Here is a 22,176-nt window from a genome sequence, read left to right on the forward strand (position 1 = left end):
TTGCGAGCATAGCATGATTTGCAGGAGATTTAAATAAACTTGCAAGTAAACTTAAACAAGACAAGAAAACTCAGCACGAAAGTCAAAAAAACGAGTCGTATAAATCACAAGCAAACGAAACACTTAGCCACATATGAAAGATCAGGACTGGGTATAAGACCTTGGTGAAAGTGGGGGCTCAGAGCTGGGTTGTGTGCTTCCCGACCTTGAACAGGAGTTACCGGCTCAACAATCTACAGAAAGTGGTTCTTAACCTCAATCCAAATGACTAGCCGTGGACTTTTATAAACTTTTTTATGCATAGTTCTTTTAATCATGCAAAAAAAAAATTTTATTTTATTTTTGTAAATATTTTTGTAAAGTCATATAGTCCACAGGTTAGTCACTCTAATCGTGCTAGAATTACTGACAACTTAAGAGTGTCGGGGGCAACGATCCCACCAAGAATCGGCGAATAGTATCATGGGTCCTTCCCTCTCCCTTATTGAAAATCCTTGAGGTAAGAGATACTATTCTAATAATCTAACCTCGTATCCCTCGTTTAAGCACACATGAGCAATGTCGTCATCGCCCTCGCCACCTAGACCCTAGACTTATCCCAGTCCGATGATCCATATGCGGCGTTAAGAAATTTCCCCAATTGCCAGGAGAATTTGAGTGTAATATTCAAGCTCAAATCCCGATGCACTGGGTTTCATTGTAGGTTAAGTCATTGAGGGAATTTCACTGTTGATCTAATTAAGGAAGCATGGGTCACGTCTCGATGCATCATGTCTAATGTCTTAGTCAGTTTGTGAATTAGGGTCAAGTGTCTAGTTTCACTGTGCATTCGAGGATTATGTCTAACCTCGTATCCCTCGTTTAAGCACACATGAGCAATGTCGTCATCGCCCTCGCCACCTAGACCCTAGACTTATCCTAGTCCGATGATCCATATGTGGCGTTAACAAATTTCCCCAATTGTCAGGAGGATTTGAGTGTAATATTCAAGCTCAAATCCCGATGCACTGGGTTTCATTGTAGGTTAAGTCATTGAAGGAATTTCACTGTTGATCTAATTAAGGAAGCATGGGTCACGTCTCGATGCATCATGTCTAATGTCTTAGTCAGTTTGTGAATTAGGGTCAAGTGTCTAGTTTCACTGTGCATTCGAGGATTATGTGAATAGACTCTTACCTAACGTATGCTCCTAAAATCTTAAGAGGTTACACTACAGAGATTAGGTAGATGGGCTCTCACCTAAAGTGTGCTCCTAAAGTCTAGGAAACTCGTATCTCTAATCATTGATTTGATCACTTTTTTCATTGATTTGGTGGGTGTGCTTCTAAAATGTAGGAAGCCTAAACCGACTAGGTGGATAGACTCTCACCTAAGGTGTGCACTTAAAGTTCTAGGAAACCTACACTTTAACTTATGCTTAAGGTGATTTAAAGTTTTCTATATCTTTTAATTAATTAAATCATCAATTCTCATCTTTATGACTTAACATTGACTTGATCATTTAAAAATAAATAAAACAAAATAAGAAAGAGGTCGACCCACCTCTAAAACTAGCAAAGCCGAAAGGGGGAAAACAACAGATGAATCGACCTCAAATGAATCGAACTATGAAAAACGTTTGAATGATAATTAAATAAAACCCAAAACAGTAAATAGAATTATCAAAATCAGCCCCGAAATAGTGAATAAAGCTCTCCAACTCCAACCCCAAAACAGTAATAGAACTATCAAAATCAGTCTCGAAATAGTGAAAAAAGCTCTCCAACTCCAGCCCCAAAACAGTAAATAGAACTATCAAAATCAGTCCTGAAATAGTGAATAAAGCTCTCCAACTCCAGTCCCAAAACAGACCCCAAAACATCATTTAATTGTCTTCCAAACAACATTCAAACAGCAAGTAAAGTCCTCCAAAAATCAGCATTTAAATGAGACACAAAATTTGCATTTAAAGACATCAAAACAGTACGTAAATTGTTTCAAAACAGCATTTGTAAGTCTCTAAAATCTTCATAAATAAGATTGTTCAAATTTTTCATATTTTCGCGATGACAAACTTTAAAACTTTCAAACTGTTCCAGACGAGAGCATCAAAACTTTATATTTCCATCAATATTTGAATAGGAATTTCAATAGAAATGACATTAAAAAAAAAATCATATGTTTTTTTTTTAAATGAAATCATTTCATGGATGAAATCTGCATAAAGGCTTGCACATGAATTCCAAATATAGGTAAGATAATATATGTATGCAACAAAGATTAGAATTCAGGTATTCGATATGAACACATAAGTTGTGACTGGTATGTTTATAAATACTTTCCAAATCAAGAACTACGATATAAACATCTGGTTCGCTGAATACTTCAAAATATATTCATAATTTCAGATGAAGGTGATAAACAAACAGTGAGCAATTGTGAATTCTCTGCAAATAAATTTGTTGCCCATTCATAAATATTTTGTTTCACAGCAAAACTTAGTACCCCCGAATTCTACTTTCTCAATCATTTGGTAAAGGTGGATAAATGTAAAGTTAATCTCACCCTCTAAGTTAACGAATCGTAATTCAAGATTTAACCTTCACATATAATAATATGGTGGACAACCAATATATATATATACTATTAGTATAAAGTAGATGTTAAAGCATGAAGTCATGTTTAAACGCCATTACTTGTGAAAGAGATTGAATGCATCAGCTTAATTATCTCATTTGAGCATAGCAAACACATAAACTATAGAGAATCACAATATATTCTTAACTTGATGATGACTGAAAATAACAGGAAATTTGAAACAATTTATTATTATTATTTTTTTTATTTTGTCTTGCCCGTATGCGAAGGGGGAAAAATAGGGCACCGAGTTACCTGGCCGAAGTTCGCCGTAAGATGGGGCGTGAGCGGGGAAGAAGAGCAGCGTCTAAGGTTAGGACCGGGGCGTGAGCGGGAGGAAGAGCAGCGTCTGAACTCGAGCGGAAGAAGCCGAACAGAGGTCCCCGGTCGAACCGAACCCGAGAGGAGAGGGCGAGCTTAGATGCCTCGATCGCGATCGAGAGAGAGGTCTTTCGATCGAGCAGAGGAGCAGAGGAGCAGGCTTCGGCCTGTTCGACGAGGAGGAGAGGTTCGGTCACGAGCGGGAGAGGAGTTTTAGTCGCGAGCGGGCTTCTTCTGCGTGAGGAAGCCGAACGAGGTAGCGAGAAATAGGATCGGGCGGTCTCTTGCAGATAGGAGAGGCAAGCGAGAAGATCCCAAAGGGGAGCTGAGGATCAGGCGAGTGGGATCTCTCGAGAGCGTAGCGATGAAGTAGGCGCGAGGAGGGCGAGTTCGAACGGAGCGGTTGTTTGGCGTGGGGAAGAGAAGAAGCCGACAGGGTTTCTGTCGAAGAGTAGCGGCGAGCGAGAGGAGGAAAGTGCGAACTCAGAAAAATATATCCCTGCCGAAAAGAAATCCAGCAGGATTTGTATCCTGCGCCTCTCTAATGCCGTTACAAGTGCATGGAGCGGGCGATTGAATGTCTTCCATATAGGGGCAGTTATATTAGGTAAAAAAATACCTCCTAATCAAACCTAATTAAGATGAAATTAGGAGATAAAATTTGAATTTTAAAAATTTGAAATTTGAAATAATCCTGGCTTGTGTTCAGCCTGTGTCGAGCTCGAATTAAGCCTGGGCTGAACCCAAACCCGTGCCCCGCTAATTAAAAAAAAATGTGCATCAATTTTCGTGCAGTTCGCGCGAGTGTGAAACCAAATATGGGTGTCTGTCTTTTCCAGCTAAAATTGACGTTCCGGACGCGTCGGCGCGGTCCGTTTCGTCATCCAGGGTCGTTCGGATGAGTTCACCGACAAACGAGTCAATTTAAGCTAAAATCGTGTGCAAAATGCGGCTTTATCGAGCATTCGGGTCGCAAAGGAGGTTCCCTAGGGGCTGCTCCTATTAATGTAGGAACTCGAGTCAAGTTTCATGTGCCGATCCTAATCAACTCAACGAAATGTCGAGGATTTGGGACCGAAGTTGAGTGTTTGGAACCACTCATGCGAGTTCTTCACAAAAATGAGTAAAGATGCGGTTTGAAGTTCTACGGAGGTGGGTTCCATTACTAGTTCGCTAGGATGGTCAACAAGAATTTCTAAGGCTAGATTTTGGGTTATGGGAGTAGGAGACTAAGACCTCACTAAAAATGAGGTCAGCAGATCCATATGATGCATACAACGCCAAACAAACGATCGAGCCAGAAGTGGAACTTTGATACCATGTGAAGTGAAAAACTTATTTTCTTATTCCACAATTGATATCATATGTTACATATTTATATACACTCTTCTTTCTATAGATTATGAATATATCTAAAATAGAAAAAAATCTCGTAACTAGATCTCATCTAGTTAGGTTATAATATAAAGCTTCCTAACATACAAATACCTAATATACAACCATTAGAATTAATACTTTCCATAACAAAGAGGATATTTAATAGCTCTTCTTTGTTATGGAATCGCTATTTGATGAAAGCCGAGGTGGGCTGAGTGGGTAAGATTTGTGAGAGAAGAAGTGTAGAGAATGAGCTCAATTTACATGTTGGCTCTTGAGACAGAGAAGTGGAGAGATAAAAGCTACCTCCGCTACCAACTGGAAGAGGTGCGAAACAAGGAGATATGCTTGTGGGCATGACAGAAATGCGGAGTTCAAGGATTTAAGGAAAGGTGCTATTTTTTATTTGATTTTAATGTTTAGGTGTTATATAAGTAATAATAAATTTCTGGCAGGAGCTATGGATATTTAACAGTTTTGGGTGCTGTGTATGTAAATCTACCACCACCCCTCCCAATTTAAAAAATACCACGCTGAATTTTTTCCCCCATAAAGATACATTGCTTGTTTATCAAAAATGACAGTTTCAGGTACAGTAGAATGGGTCTGCCACTAAAGGGCCGAACCAAAGCCAACCCATGTCACCCGATAGATGCTCCTAATTTCATAGAAATTCACTTCTAGATCCCTATCAGAAGGCTAAAATATCTGAGAAATTATTTGGACCATACCTTGATGCCATTCCTGTGCCACCTTTTAAGAGCATCAGGAACATCATCAAAGAGAACACCTTGCAGTTGCTTATTTTCAAAGCCGGTTCTCCATATATGTCCCTGCTTGTAAAGCATATAAAACTAGTCTAAAATTGCTGTGCGTTAAAGCTCCCATCATAAGCATCTAAGCATGTTCAGTTTGATTACCTGCAACTGTTTCAATGCTGTAAGTTTTCGGTCAGCTTTTATCATTTCCTCAACATTGGTTACTACGCAATCAATCACTTGCTCTTTCCCAGCTCCATAGGGTAGAATGGGTACATAGCCTGGAACTCCTTTATCCAAATCATCCAGAACCTACATAGAATATGCTTCCAGATTCAGACACCGTAAATATGAAGAGTAAAATGTCAATTCAAAACAAAATAGCAAACATAAATCATGGGCAAAGAAAAAAAACTAAAGTCATGTGCATCCGAGACATTTCAGTTCTATTTTGAGTTTGGTATAAAAAAAAAAAAGGATCCAACAAGTTGCTAGTTATAACTTCCCAATTTATAGTTGCAAGTTGACAAAACCTCAAATCATGACATGTACTTGTTCATGAACAGATTACCGGGTTAAAATTAAATTATGAGGGTTTAGAAAACAAAAAGCATACATTCTTTTAAAGCCCCATTAGCATATTCTCATACACTGAACAGCAAGCCTTCCAACTTCAAAAACAATGAGACTGTAAATCAAAGGCACACTTTTATGAGAGTTCACTATAAAGTAGAAAGCTATGTTGGTAATGTCATAATGAAGGCTTGCTCAGAGCATCACAACATCACATCTAAGCAAATCATAAAATATACTTTTAAAATGAATCATCACACATGCGCCATCTAGTATCCATTGGAAAAAATTTTTTATTTTGTTTTACACCGCTGAGGAATCAATATATATCCTACCAAAATCCGATCCATCATAAAGATGTTCTCGTCTGGATTCTTCATCAACTTCATTCATTACAAGGGAAACATGTGTTTTGGCCGATAATATCAAATTTATCAAAGCGAAGAAGAACATACCTTTCAAAATGCATGGGCCACGCTAAAAAGTCTTTGACAGAATAAAACAAATCATGTTATAATTTGGTAAACCACTAATATCTATCTTGTATAATAATAGGTCTAATTTGAATGATTGACAGGATTGAATAGGATTAGATTCGTCTACAAATGTTTGGCCTTATCCCTGCAATACTATTTGTGTAATAGAGATCCATGAAATGTAATTAACTATTATTGATAGATGGTAAATGAAAATATAATTATTTGTGCGGCCAATTGAGTGCTCCTACACTCCACGTGGCATAAGTTGTTTCTAATTCCTACTCCAAAAACTCCATTTATCAAACGCCATTGAGGAGCCCAAGCATAATTAAAAATTTATCTAAGTTTGTGAAAGGAAATTATCACATGAAAAACAAAAGGAAACATGGGAACCAGAAGGTAAATGTAGCAGGTTCAGAGTTCACATCAAAGCAATATTATAACAGTAGTCTTCAAACCTCTACTTGACATGAGAGAGTCACATCCAAAATCATGCAGAAGATAGGTACACACTTGCACAACAAAGAAAGGGAGAAAGAGAGGAAAATTAAATTTCAAAGAAGGAATAATAGTGTCACTTAAAAGAGATTAGGATTATCATCTAATAAATTTTACAGCAAAGGTTGGTCATTTATAAATGTAAAGATGAATGTGTAATCTATGCTTAATAACAACTTAAAGAGAGATATTGGCAGGAGTATTGCAAAGAGTTTGGTTAAGACCGAGCATGGACCATAAAGCAAGGAAGAATGTGACTTCTTTATAAGTCAAAATATCTAGAAAAATTTCCATTAAAATCCAACCACTGTACTAAAATAGCAAATTGATTTTGGCATTTAGGAGAATAAAGAGTGGCATGTTAAAGAGTCTTTAACCTGGTAATAACCTTAACCTTTAAATCAAAGTTGGCTCGAAGGAGAGCGAACATATGACAAATTGCAACGACAGGGCAGGAAGAATGAATGTGGTTCACATATATGACGCAAAACTTATCAAAGTAATTATGAACATAAGAATAATTGTTGTGTTCCACTTGGGGCAACTTATAAAGTGAGTAAAAAAGCAGATGTTCTGACCTTTAAAAGTCTTCCTCAGAAATAAAATGGATTATGATGCAATGGTCAAAATATTTTATGAGCTATAGCTATTAAATAAAACAGAGTATAGACAAATCGATGCAAGGAAATTAAATTCTTACTTGTGCACGCAATAGCTTAATGTCATCTTGAGTTTCCTCACTATCATATGTAGACATCAAATGTTTTCGCACATTATCATGAGCATAAGGAAAAAGTACTTCAGTAACGAAGGATATTGGTGTAGTTGTACCCTCAATATCAAGTACAATGCATTTCTGCAAAACAGTAAAAAGACATCCACTGCAAGTTAAAATCCCCAGCTTCATTTAGATGAAAAACCGACAGACTTCCTTGGAAAGGTTTTGAGATAATAAATGGACAATTTGAAATTTTTGAACTAACAGAGAAAATCATTTAATATTGAATACAGACATCTCAAGTATCCATCACCCAACGTCTCTCTTAAAAAAAATAATGAACAATGAACACAGTAACGTACCCTCAGTTTTTCTGGAGCTTGACTACCATTGGCAAGTCCTGCTTTCTCAGAAATATCAGAAGTACCTAAATTTATACCCATTTTATTTGCATTATTGTTTATAAGACCGTGACTTGGGCTTGCCCAGTCAATACCCAATTGATGGAGCTTGATCGCAGCTTCAAATAGATAATGATAACATTCTGCCTGGAAAATTATAGAACTACATAAAGTTGTTTAAAAACACTGACATAAACTTCTGAAAGTAAAATAAAAAAATAAATAATAAAAAAAAGAGGGCAGGTTAGTGCAGAACAATTATAGGTATTATAGGCAGAATGGCAGTAAAGCAAGCTTAATGAAAAAAGCTGCAAATACATTTATTGAAAAACAAACCTAAGTGGTTATTGTACTATAAATGCTAAAAACTGGACAGGTAAATGCCCTCAACAAAATCAGCAGCAAAATGAACGTAAAACATGGTTATTAAAACTGAGAAAGACAGGCAGTCCTCCCAACAGACAGGAAGTCCTGAAACCATACTGTTTCAATTCATTGATTGAATTGTTTCTACAATTCACAGGAAGAAATTGGATTGGACAACCAGTTTCTGGAAAAAAAAAATTATGATCACGATGCTAGCAGTTCATCCAAACCAAATCATAAAAATAGTTTAGACAAGTCCCAAATGCCCGAAATCCTTTAGTAGAAGGATCAATATATAAGCTTGAAAACCATTGTGAGAAATAAAAGTAAAAAACATAAAGTTTACTAAAGATTATTGAGTAATTATAGTATATATAAGATTAGCATGTACACATTATTAAACAAAAATAATTATACAATTATAGTGACTCATCAATGTCCACATTAACAACCCAAACAAAATGGTAGTAGGATCAGTGACACAACAATGTATTGTCAAGTTTGTTTTATTCTTACATCGCACAATCTCCCAGGCAATGTTCTTATGCCCTGACTAGTTTTTTCCCCATACTGTTCATCATACTATAATGATGGATCAAGGCTTACACCACATCTTGTACGCTTACTTTAGTTTTAACATTATGGTGACAATGCTAAGGTAGGGTTTGTGTATGTATAACATTTGAATTCATTTTCCCTAAGATTAGTGTGCAATATGGATTGCATTTGGATTAGAGGCCACACATAGATACTTGAGAAAGGCCCAAAAGTTGAAACATATGACATTGATCTATAGGTAGGGCACCCGCAAGCTTTTTCACTTTCATTTTTATGATGTTCGCCATAAGAGAGATATTATTGCTCAACTTACTTGCTAGTAGAGAATTAAGGCTAGAAGTCATATTCCATATTTTCTCAACATTTGCCCTCATTGATAAATATTAGAAAATTGTTTTTTTAAGGGATAAAATAGTAGTGTGTCAAAATTGTATGACCATTTTTGACAATATTTGAATTTACCTGTAATGGTCTGATTTGAATCTACAAAGCTTACATGCTTATTTAAGTTTATAGATTTTATATAAATTTTAAGAGTAGAATTTATACCTGGTACATTCATCAGTATTTTTATACTTCTGATTTGAAGGGAATTTCACTCAACAATGAAGAAAAATGATTCATGTAGCCAACCCCACCTAGTGGGATAAAGGCTTGTTGTTGTTGTTCTGAATTTGAAGAGAATTTAATATATTAAAACTAAACATACTGCATTCAATTAAATTTGAAATTTGGATATATTTATGTGCGATTTACGAACCGTCTTCACCAGATTATAGATCATTCTATACTTTATTTTATGTGTTTATTTATTTAATCTTATGAATATTATAAGTATGAAAATAATAATTTTTTATACTTCTTTTAAGAAATTAGCATTTCTGTGAAGTTGGTTTTCTCTGATCATATAATGTCTATTTTATAAACCAATTGTATCCAATTGTTCTAAATATGATATCAAGTTTATTGAATAATTCTTCATAATTTTTGAAGTTTTATATTTAATGATATAGGAGAATTTACAAAAAAAAATTAATAAAAAATAATACTTCATATAATTACCATTATATCATTAATTAAGTATATCATATTATAAAATCTTATGATTCTTATAAAATCCACTCATAGAACTTAATTTCCAAAATTCAACGCATTTGGCTAAGAAAGAGAGAGTGGAGAGAGGAAATAGAGATTAAAATATCTTATAGCTAATTTTGTCTAAAGGGCCAAATGAAAAAAAAAATCCAACTTTAGGTAAGTGATTGTTACCCTAGTTCATAGTTTAATTCCATTACTATTATGTCAAATTTTGCTATTTTATTTAATTAGATTTCATAGAAACTCAAATTTACAGAGATTTTAAAATTTTCAGTTAACCTTTATGTCATTTTCAGAGATTTCATAATTTTGATTTAATTTTTATGTCAAAGACTGAATTATTTTGGTCAAGTTAACAAATAATTTTTTTTCGCACGTATTTTATGTTGTGTAGCATTTTATTTATCTTAACATGTATATTGAAATTAGTAAAAATTAATAAAACTTCTATATGATGTTTTGGATACTACACAAAAATAATTTTATGAGTAAAGATTTTTAAACTATGTAAACTAATTTAAATTATAATATTTATAGGGACCATTCACAATGGCCTCGATAAAAAATGATGAAAGTGCAAATCATGGATATGATGGTGTGCGGATTGACTTTATATTTTTTTAGATCGTCATCAAAGTGGCCCAAACAACCTCCATTTGCAAAATGACTACACGAACTCATCTGGAGCATCAAAACTACCCAAGTGACCTTCTATAGTTAAAATGATCAAGCACGATGAAAATGATAGATTTTTAGTATGACGCGAATTATTTGGACCCAGATTGCCTTGAAATATATCAAATTTACTCAAACAAACTCCGTTCAAAAAACAAAATCCACGAGCGCGTTCGAGACATAAACAATACTTGAAAATAACACCCATATTGTATGAATCTTGTCGAAATCCAATGACTCTTAAATCGAGACATGCAAAACTCAAGATGCATAAGAAACAAAAATTCAAGAGGAAATAATACAATGCAACTCATCTAATTTCCCCATACTCAGGCACCCAATCCTCCAATCTTATCACTCCTTTCTATATAAATAATAGTAAAAAAAAAAACTAATGGCAATCTAGCACTCCCTTGGCTCTTGTTTTCTCACGCTACTACTACCAAGCAATCCCTCATCACCCTAGCAACCTATTTCAATCCTCAGACCTCATTTGCAAGTAAATTCTCTAGCCTCATCTCCCTCTTTTCCACTCTCGTTCTCCCACCTCAATGACACACCTAATCACCGCTCCCATCTCAAGCTGGCTCTCTATTTTTCTTTGGTGCATAGAGACGCACAATCCCTCTCCATTGGGCCTCCTACTATCTCCTGCGTGCAGTAGCTTCATTCTGACATTCTTCTCATCAGGCCCTGCCCAGACCTAAGTTCTCCAATTCTCGTTCATACTCCTACTGAAATCCTCAATAGCTCACCATCCTTCTACTCTCTCTCTCTCTCTCTCTCTACCCCTCCGTCCCCCCATATCGGCACAAACTGCGTCGCCACAATTCTCCCTCAGAAGAGCAACCCACACAAAGTCCATGATAGGCAGCCCATCCCACAAACAACCCCTATCTCAAGCATTCCTCATCTCACGTCGCTTTCACTTTCAACTCACACAAACCACCATAGAGTTGAGAGTGAAACTAATACCGAAATCTTTATGAGTTCGTCATTCCCAACCAGCAAATCTTCCTGTCTTACTCGTGACCAAAACTGATACCGTTTTAGGGTTCTTAGAAGATATTTTGGAATGAGATTTAGCAAGGATGTGATTGTGGAATGAGAAAGGAAAGGTGCATGTGAGTTTGAAGATGTTTGTACGGGATTTCAAGGATAAATCAAATTTTGAGGGTCGCATGGATCTAAAAGAGTTTATCAAGTTACTCCAAATAGTAGAACAATTTTTTTAGTACTAAGAGGTTTACAAGACAAAAAGGTTAATTGATAGCCATCAAGCTCAAGAAGAACGTTTCCTTGTGGTGGGAGATCCTAAAGCGTTTTCGTCAACAAGAGTGAAAATGCAAAATCATTATTTAGTCTAAAATGAAAAGAGAAATGCAACATAAATGACTTTCACCATATTAACGCATGATATATTCATAAAACTCCACCAAATGTGTCGGAGATATTCTTTTGTGGATTAGTAAATGACTGAATTTGATTAATTCATGTTGAAAAGTGAGCTAGTGAAACTACAGGAGCACACAGTAAAGAGGAATCCAAGAGGGCTGAGATCGTCTATCAGTAATATGGTGCAGCTGCAACCATACTGGTCCCCACTTGATGTATAGACCTTAGTTTTGAAAATGGAGAAACAACAAGGTCATTATATGACTGTCACACCTTACAAGCAAAGTTCAACCCCAGGTCAAAAAATAAGAGCACACCAAGTGGAGTATCCAAGCCAACCCTGCTAAGAAAAAAATAATTCAGGGTGGAGAATGGGTGAAGCCAAGAAGCACTCTCAAATTTGTCTCAATTAGGAAGTTTTTAATGTCACATGATTTTTGATACATTGCATCAGATAGGAGAGTGTTATAATATATTTCACTAAGCACCAGCAGTTGAAGAAATAGACATTGGTATAGAAGAGAATGAAGACATCGAAGGGAAATATCCTGTGCAGTAGACGATGGTGAAATACTAGTGATTCGAGTTGAGCCCGTGAGAGAGACTCCAAATTAGCATTAGTTGTCTTAGAAGATAGTAAGTCTAATGAGTCCATATCAGAAAAGGGGCAACCTCTATTGAGGGAGTTACCAGACGTCCTGACTAACAGTTCTACAGAATGGATACTACCTAGAGAGATTCAACATGTCATAGATCTCATTTCAAAATTGCTTCTGCCAAACCAACTCATCGATGGAATGCAACCAGCAGAAAATGAGAAGTGGCACTCTTGATGGTTAAATTCTTGGTTCGTGACATTACTAACCCAGATGCAGCTCCAACTTTGATTGTGCCAAAGTAGGATGATTATTTATTCTATAAGAACATGCTTTGAAATACATATATGTTTTAGAGTTTCATGAAATGGATATGAGCATAAATTTTGTAGTGACTGCTTACACCATAGCAGTGCAATGAATTTATTATGGTGGTAAATCAATTCCAGAAGCCTACAGGAAAAAAGAAGAACCCTCTCCTAGTTCGAGAGAATGACACGGGAGTGTAACTGCGAAGATGAATGATCCAGCAATACCGCAAAATTGCTCCCATGATCATCAGTTCAGACAGGGTGTTAGGGCAAAAGACTTTGAAAATTTAACATATTTTTTATGTATTTTATTCTTATTTCTATATTTATAGTTGGGTTATTTTTTATCATAGAACTATTTATATTTTGTTATTTTCTATTTTTTCAATCTTTTGACTTGTTTATGCTATAAAATTGTATCTCTGACATCGGCCTAAGGAGAGTTTTATTACTTTTCTTTTACAAGTGGTGTGTTTGCAGCTCGTGCAGAAGTATGTGGTGAACCTCTTGACCTTCGTACCACATTGTTTAGTCATTAAGCTCATTGTTTTCAGTCAGGGTAGTCGTCGATCAACCCTGAATCTGTCGTCCAACAGCAGATTTCACTTCATACCCCTTCTAAATGTTGTCAATTTTCCACATTCACCATCCTTTGCTATTCCACAAATATTTCCCCGCTTAAACCCTTCCTAAGCACGTGAAAGGTATAATTATAGGAAAATATTACGAAATTGTGCATGTTCCAACATGACGGAAAAATCTACCAAACATAAGTACTCATGCACACTATTACAACATGGCTGAGAAAATTTACAAATTAAGTAATAATGCACCTTGTTTTTGATACTGAAGTTAACCCAAACTACAACTCAAACGACGCATTTTATTGCCGACTTCAAACGACTACGAGGACCTCTCCTCAACATAAAACAACATAGCACATGTAAACATTAAACAACAATAAAAAGTGCATAAATAAGAACAAAAGAAACAACAAAGGGACAAAAATGACCCTCTCGAGCTGGTGTGGTTGGCTTGGCTGATGGAAGGAGTTGCTGGAGTGATGGCGTGAGGTCGTCAGATGGGCTAGAGGTGGAGAAAAGATGCTTGGTGGTCTGTTGGGAGGGGACCGAAAAGCAGACGATCGGCTGGAGGCATCGGGACGGGAGTACGGGGGCTGCTGTGAGAAACCTGAGGGTCGACAACTTGCTGAAGGATGTAGGGGTGGTCGATGGTGAATGAGGGTGACACAGGAAGGTAGTCAGCCGGCTGGTGGTGCCCGGGGAGGAGGTGTGGCGGTCGATGTAAGAGATCGATTGGATTTGCAGCCAGTTGGGCAAACAACTGGTTGGAAGGTTGGCAAGGTAGTGTTGAAGGACGTTGTCGACCAACAGTGAGATACCGGCAAGGAGCGGGTGCTGCTGGGGAAGGCTAGAGTGACCTGCGGCTTACTAGCGAAGAGCAGGGGAGGACAGGTCAGTTTGGGCGTCTTGGAAAGGAGAATGACGGTAGGGTGGGAAGGGGTGAACAGAGATAGTCATCAAATTGGGCGAGATACAGTCGAAGCACCGTTTGTCGTCAGATACAACCCTCAAAAGAGGAACATCTTAGAGGCTCAACAGAAATCAGAGGTAAACCAAAAACTGATTACTCTTCAGCCAACAACAACTAGAAGTACAAGGAAATTAGTAGCTAGACTAGGCAAGTAGAAGAAAGGACAAGAAATAAAGAAGGGGGGATGGAAAAAGAAATAATTTTAAATGAAGCCTATGTAGAAAGGGATGGTTAGGAAGGAGGGATAATTTCTGGAGAAGATTAGGGCGGCGGGAGCCTGGCCGATCTAGTCCAGCAAGGAGGGGGGCCTGGCCGATCCGATCGAGCCTCCCACCAATCTTCTACCCAAGCCGGTCAGGACCCACAAGCCCCGCGTCAGTTTCAATGTGACAAGAAAATCTAATATAGCTATATATTAAAAGCCTATGCTTGTTTTGTAAAGTGTGGTGGATTCAAAGACTCTCAACCGCAATATCCATGACATCGACCATACACCTCTTGTTAGAAGTGGTGGAAAGTGTTAGCACTCCTGAAACAACCCTTGAGCAGGGACTATGGTTGTAAACAAGCCAAGCTTGAGTGAGCTCGGGCTTGGCTCGAGTTTAGCTCATTTGAAATTGGGTTGTGTTTGAAATTGCCCGTAGACAATGTGATCTTGTTCGGCTCGATTTGCATATACTTGTTCGAGTATGACTCATGTTCAACTCAAAATTGGTTCATTTAAACTAATTAGAAAAATAGATGTATGATGTTGGATTCGGCCATACATCAATTTTGTATAATAGAAGACGAAGAACCACATGACCAAACAAGTTGTTATGATTTAAACTTTGATATAACAACAAAAACAAGCCTTTAACCCACTAAGTGGGATCGACTACATGTATCTCCATTGTGCCTACTATTATTTGGTTCTTTTGAGCTAAAACGTGAAATTTACTTGTGTTCGAATTGTTTTTTGTTTGTGTTCGCTTGTGTTTTATCGAATACTTCGAACACGAGCTTTTAAATGAGCCAAACATTGATGCGTGTTTGTGTGTCTAAATCTAAACAAATTATCATTTATATTATGTACAAAATATCAAAAATAAATAAGATTTCAAATGGAAGCACTGCATTGTTGTCCTTGTCTCCTTAGGCTTCCAGTCAACCACAAGGTCAGGCCTAACCATGAATGCGAGTTGTGCATCTAACATAAGTGGACTTAATCTTGGGTAAAAATTTGGTCCTCTTAATTCATCCCTCGATATATTTCAGACATGTTTCCCATCTGTCATATGAAAATAAGAGTACGATGATGACGATACTTTTCAGTTACTTCACGAAATTAGGATTTTGATTTGCGTACTCAAACTTACACTTGAGATTTGAGATGTACAAAGAAATATGTAGAGCATCTACTTCATAAAGTTTTGCTAAAGATGACAACAGATTGAACATATCAATCAGGACTGCACCAAAAAAGATTTGGCAAACAAAAGAGATCCAGCATATTTATACATCCCAAAAATGCTCGCGAAAAAAAAGGCTAAAAATATAAAATATAGAAAATAATTTGGAAACAAACAAACCTGCAGAAGCAAAAAAAATATTCAGGTAAATTTCAAATACTAATTAAGATGAACGCACTAAACTTAAAGTTTCAGGTTAAAAAATAAAAACAAAATTACAAAACCTGAGTCTTGGCACTAATCCAAGAATCTCCCCAGACATATATCCCATGATTTTGCACAAGCACTGCTGCTGCCTTCGGGTATGCTGAAATCTGTGAAAGTACCATCAAAGTGAGGAATTGCCGCAAAACAACATTCATACACTGCCAAAGGTTGACCATTATTTTAGGATTCATTTCATAGATTTTACAATCGTTGGCTATAAAATAGAAGTCAATCCGACCTTCACTACCTTTACTCTCAATCTTCTTCACCAAGCTTGATTGGAAATGGTGGTATTTTTTTTTTTTTTCATGCAATGCTAATGCCAAAGAGCTTGATTGGAAATGGTGGTAGATTGGAAATGGTGGTATTTTTTTTTTTTTTCATGCAATGCTAATGCCAAAGATATATCGCATTAAATGCTAAACTTTAAAGGAAGATGAAGTGAAAGATGAATCACATAATTATCCAGATTTTAATACCATGAGACCAGGCCAGTGCACTTTAAAACCCTAGTGAACTTGAAAGTTTGATGCCCCCATATAAGCATATTTCTTGTTGTGTGGAGCCCGGTTCAAAGAACGCCCAACCCGATCCTGCTCCCGGTCTGTCGCGACCACGATCCCGCTCCCGTTTGCGAATCGTCGCGCCTCCCATTTTCGCGAACAGAGAAACAGCTCCCGCCTATGATTCGCATAATGACGCCACCCTTTGCTTCTTTAAGTCGCAAACAGGCAGCAGTTTCGGTGTGTGCGGTGCGTGTGGTTCGAGCGAGAGAAGTATCGCTCTCCAAGGCTTCTTCTTCGGCGGTTCAGCAGGAAAAAAAAATAAGGTATCGCACGACTCTCCTTTAATTTCTAAGCACGGGTTTTTTGTGTTCTTCTTCGGGCTTCCACGGGACAGTGGAAGAGAATTGCCAGCAGTAGTTCATTGCGGTAGAAGGAAGAAGGAAGAAGGAAGAAGGAAGAAGGAAGAAGAAGAAGATTATTCTCCCTTAGCTTCTTATTGGTGGCTTGTGGCAGAAGAGAAATTGAGTTTATTTCTCTTGTACGTTTATCCTCTTCGGTGTATCTCGGTGTAGAGAGAAAAGAGAAGAGAAGTGAGAGAAAGAGTTCGCTATTGTAAGTCGAGACGGTCCACTGGTATAAATTTCTCAAGAAGTAAAATCCTCTACAACTCCATGGACGTAGGCAATTTGTCGAACCACGTAAATCTGTGTTCTGCTGTTTTTACTATTTTTCTGGTGTGAATTTTTTCATTCTATTTTTCGCTTCGTCGTTAATTGTTCTTCTATTTTATATATATACCACATCAACTGGTATCAGAGCTGTGTTTCAGATCTGAGGAATAATCATGATTGCAGATGAAGTGAAAGTTTCAGCGATGAAGAAATTTGACGTCATATTTTGGTTATTGGAGGATGCAGATGAGGACTACCTCTATGGGAGAAACTACATCTTCCGTTATTGGGGAAAAGACCTGAAAGGATGGATGAGACTAAATGGAATTTGTTGGATCAATAAATTTTGGAGGTTATTCGATTGACCCTATTGAGATTTGTTGCACACAGCGTTGTCAAGGAGAGGACAACTCCAGATCTCATGATAGTCTTATTAAGTATGTATGAAAAGTCATCGGCGAACATCGGCGAATAACAATAACAATGTGTATTTGATGAAAAAATTATTCAACTTGAAGATGACGGAAGGTGTTTATGTTGCTCAATAACTGAATGATTTCAATACTATCACAAATCAATTATCGTCTGTTGAAATTGATTTTGATGATGAGATATGTGCATTGATATTGTTGGTTTCATTGCCAAATAGGTGGGAAGCCATGAGAATGATAGTTAGCAGTTCTGCAGGTAAATCTAAACTGAAATGTGATGATATTTGTGATTTTATTTTGGCTGAAGAGGTGCACAGAAATGATTCTGACGAGATCTTAGGTACGAGTTCGGCACTGAATGTTGATTTCAGAGCGAAATCACAAGACAAGAACTCAAATAGAGGGAGATCAAAATCAAAGTTTAGTCAACAGACAATCTGCTAGAATTGTGGCAAGGCTGACCACATAAAGAGGAACTACAGGAATCCCAATAAGATGGAGAATGATAGCGCAAATGTGGCATCTAAACAAGTACAATATGCACTATTGCTGGCAGTTCATAGTTCTGTTGATGATGGAAGTGAAGATGAGAGTGGGTCCAGGACACTCATTTCTATTATTTCACAGACAGATGGTGGAGAACCACAGAGCTGTGAAGAAATCTTGCAAGATGAAAATTCAAGCAAGTGGGAGCTGACAAAACTTTCACTAGGGAAGAAGGCATTACACAACAAGTGAGTGTACCGGGTAAAGATGAGTTTGATGACAATAAGAGATATAAGGCTAGACTTGTTGAAAAAGACTTTCAGCAGAGGCAAGATATTGTACATGCAGTGGGAGTTGTAACCAGAGATAAAGGTAACCTAGGAAATAACTTGGAGGTGCAAGGCTATGTGAACCCTGCTGATATGTTGACTAAAGGTGTTACTCTTGAGAAACTGAATTTGTGCACAGCTTCAGTTGATCTTCTAGTGTCAAGACAAGGGCTTTGAGTTATAGAGGCGGAGGATTCATATTTGAAGAAAAAGGTGACGCCGCCAGTGGAGGATATCCATTTGAGGAAGAAGACATTATGGTCTGTGTATTGGTCTCCAAGTGGGAGATTTGTTGTGTGGAGCCCGGTTCAAAGAACGCCCAACCCGACTCCGGCTTCCGCTCTGTCGCGACCACGATCCCGCTCCTGCTCTCGCTCCTGTTTGCGAATCGTCGTGCCTCACATTTCCGAGAACAGGGAAACTGCTCCCGCCTATGATTCGCGAAATTACGCCACCCTCCGCTTCTTTAAGTCGCGAACAGGCAGCAGTTCCGATGTGTGCGGTGCGTGTGGTTCGAACGAGAGGAGTATCACTCTCTAAAGCTTCTTCGGCGGTTTTTGGTGTTGGCTCGCAGCAAAAGGAAGAAGAAGAAAGGTATCACATGACTCCTTCAGTTTCTGAGCACAAACTTTTTGTGTTCTTCGGGCTTCCACGAGACAGTGGAAGAGAAGTGCAAGCAATAGTTCCTTGCGGTAAAAGGAAGAAGAAAGAAGATGGAGAAGATTGTTTTCCCTTGACTTCTTCTTAGTGGCATGTGGCAGAAGAGAAATTGAGTTTATTTCTCTTGTACGTTTATCCTCTTCGATGTATCTCGGTGTAGAGAGACAAGAGAAAAGAAGTGAGAGAAAGAGTTCGCTTTTGTAAGTCGAGACGATCGACTGGTGTAAATTCCTCAAGTAGTAAAATCTTCTGCAACTCCGTGGACGAAGGCAATTTGTCGAACTACGTAGATCTGTGTATTATGATGTGTTACTGTTTTATGGTGTAAATTTTCTCGTTCTATTTTTCGCTTCGTCGTTGATCGTTCTTCTATTTTATATATATACCACATCAATTTCTAAGATTTTGAGAAAAGTATTAAAATGGCTCTCCAACTCGAAAGTTAGATGCCTCCATATTTTTTAGTATTTTAGTTCTATATTTTAGGTTTTGAGAAAAGTATTAAAATGGCTTGATTTAATCCCCAACTCTTTAAACAATGACCAAAATAGTCCTATCATCTAAACAAACAGAGATTGAAAAACAAGCAAAAAATGAGGGTTTTTTCAAAAATATAATTTTACTTGAATTTTTTAATAAATCAAATTTCCTGCTTACCATAATTATTCATTAACAATAACTAACTTTGTATGCCGCTGGAGTAGATTGAAGTCATCTAGATTATAGACAAGTTGAAATTTATAATAAATAATTTTTTTGTCATTTTTTTTTATGTAAATTCCATTGTAACAAAAAATATTTTAATTTTTCTAACATAAAAGAATCAACTTAACAAAAAGGTCAAACGAATTATTATAAAAAAAAATCAAACTATTCTGCAATTTGCAAGTTCTTAATCTACTCATAGTCTCATATTATACACGAAATTAGCTCATGTACAAAAAAAATAATTGAAGTAAAAAAAATATATAATCCTAACATATCAATATTTTTCACTGTTAACTTCAATGACCATTAGTTTAGACGGCAAGACTATTGTGGTTCTTATTTAAAGAGTCTAAAAACTAAATGGAGGGTTTTACATAATCTAAAAAAAAAAAGGACCGCTCACATATAGTTGAAAGGCCATTTTAATCCTTTTCACAAAAGATTTTCATCACTAATAGCCCGTACTTAAACAATATAACTCTATCCAAAGTATATGCCAAATTACAGAAATATGTAAGCAATAATTATTACGCAATCAAAACTAAAATGGCTAGTGTGGGTGAAGCTATGGCTTTTGGGACAAGAGTATTCAAATAAGCATGACAATTCAAGGTGGAATTCTTAAGAAATTTAAGTAATAACATAGAAAACTCTACTCAATGATGTCAAAGCCCATTAAGCTCTTAAAACTCACCATATATGATTAGGAATAGGTAGGACACAAAAGCAGTTGCTATTTTCAGATGGGATCTACAAGAACAATATAAAAGACGGCCCATCCAAAAAATCTGAGCTGGTTGATTTTCTTTTAACTTATCCATTTTTATTTGAAGATGAAGAAATATAAGTGAAGGTAAGAAATGTACAGCTTCACTTAGTGATTTTGTGAGCTCGCGCTCATGAGCAGTGTTCTCTATTATTGGAATCACAAGCTCATCAAAGTAACCATGTCCTTGAATTCCTTTTATCATCTCCATGTGAGTGATCTGCATCAATAAAAAACACAATTGAAGATAAGTGGCCATAACCAAAACTGCAGGATCACACAACTACATTAATAATAGTATAAAGCTTTTGAAAGCTCATCAAAGAGCATTTATCTTCCTCCAATACCGAATTTTAGAGCATGGTGCGCTTAAAGGGACTAAATCCTCATATTAGGTCCTTAACAATCTCATGATACCCTGTAAATGTTCTAAACTGATGAAATAATTAATCTAATGTCCTAGGATGCTTTAATATTTGTGTGCAGGCATATTATAAATGACAGGGACGTTTACTCATCTATGCTTTATCTAACAAGGGGGAGGGTGCATAAGCCAGAGGGGCCTTTAATGTCCACATAGCAAACTATGCGCAAGCCAGAAATATACCCTTTCCAAATGAAACTATGGACGTGTCTGAAAATCCATTTCATGCTTCAAACCATCTTCAAAATAGACCACATTGGATCCCACCCTTTCTAGGTGACGTAAGCCTTGTTTACCCAAAGCTTTCGATACCTTTTGAGCACTTAATAAGTTAAGAAATTTGCGTAGAATGATCTTTTATAGTGTGTGCTGATTGAACCGTACATCACCTAGTAGCCCCACGAATCCATATCTTAACAGTATAGTAGACTCTCTGCCCATTGCTTCCTAACATCTCCAACTTGAAAAATTGCTGGCACAATGACCATAGATTTACTCTAAAGAGAGAAGAAAAAAAAATATGACGGTTGACCAAGGTTAAACTAGCTAAAGACTACCATGGAAAACTTATAAAGACACTAATGTCATAGGGTAAGCTTTCTAATGACATAAATATGACAGGTATAGATTTCTATTAGGAGATATACCCCTCTTCTCAATCCAAGTTCTAAAAGGAAAAATAGTTGGTTCCAAATATTATGTTACAAAATAGAAAGTAGGAGGCTAATTTTTATCCGGGAATCTACAAATGAACTTTAAATCAGTTCATGTAAGTAAGAAAGCCCAGTTAATACATGTTCATGCCGTCATCATCATCATTAGCTTTATGTCAACTATTTTTGGTTGACTTTGCGAATCCTCAGTCTACATTTCTTGCTAGTAGGTGAAGGTTGAGGTGTTAACTGTAGTATCCAGATAAGATGAAATAAAGTAAATAAAAAATTTTAGTGGCTGAATCAGTCCACAAAAAGCTCGGATAGAGAACACAGATGAGCAAAGAGTTGAGGTCAGATGAGCTCACACTCTCTGGATGATGAGGGGTGCCTCTCTCTAGATGATGGTGAGACGAGATTCTGGGACCCCTCTCGCTCTCAAAGGATGATGGTCATTAGCAGGATATTGTCGGGCCTACAACACGGTGTTAAGAGAAATTTTGAAAGGCTTAAATGCTACTCCTGTGAAAAAATCAATCTTCTTACCTGAGAAATTCTGTAATCCTCGATTAAGGTAACTAAGATTTTGT

General features: G+C 37.0%; 1 protein-coding gene across 2 annotated transcripts in view; it reads right to left on the bottom strand.

The window, feature by feature from the left end:
* The window catches only part of LOC110018736 (probable bifunctional methylthioribulose-1-phosphate dehydratase/enolase-phosphatase E1 1), a 65,063-nt gene that overhangs the window by 21,101 nt on the left and 21,786 nt on the right, over positions 1 to 22,176 (bottom strand). For both annotated transcript variants that reach the window (XM_020716149.1, XM_020716148.1), the window contains exons 4-9: positions 20,610 to 20,729; positions 15,970 to 16,059; positions 7,703 to 7,888; positions 7,323 to 7,478; positions 5,235 to 5,384; positions 5,046 to 5,147 (exon numbers count right to left, since the gene is read on the bottom strand). In XM_020716149.1, the coding sequence (XP_020571808.1) occupies positions 5,046 to 5,147; positions 5,235 to 5,384; positions 7,323 to 7,478; positions 7,703 to 7,888; positions 15,970 to 16,059; positions 20,610 to 20,729 (804 nt within the window). The remainder of the gene's footprint in view (positions 1 to 5,045; positions 5,148 to 5,234; positions 5,385 to 7,322; positions 7,479 to 7,702; positions 7,889 to 15,969; positions 16,060 to 20,609; positions 20,730 to 22,176) is intronic.

Source organism: Phalaenopsis equestris, unplaced genomic scaffold (genome assembly GCF_001263595.1).
Source record: "Phalaenopsis equestris unplaced genomic scaffold, ASM126359v1 Scaffold000036, whole genome shotgun sequence".
Lineage (NCBI taxonomy): Eukaryota > Viridiplantae > Streptophyta > Magnoliopsida > Asparagales > Orchidaceae > Phalaenopsis > Phalaenopsis equestris.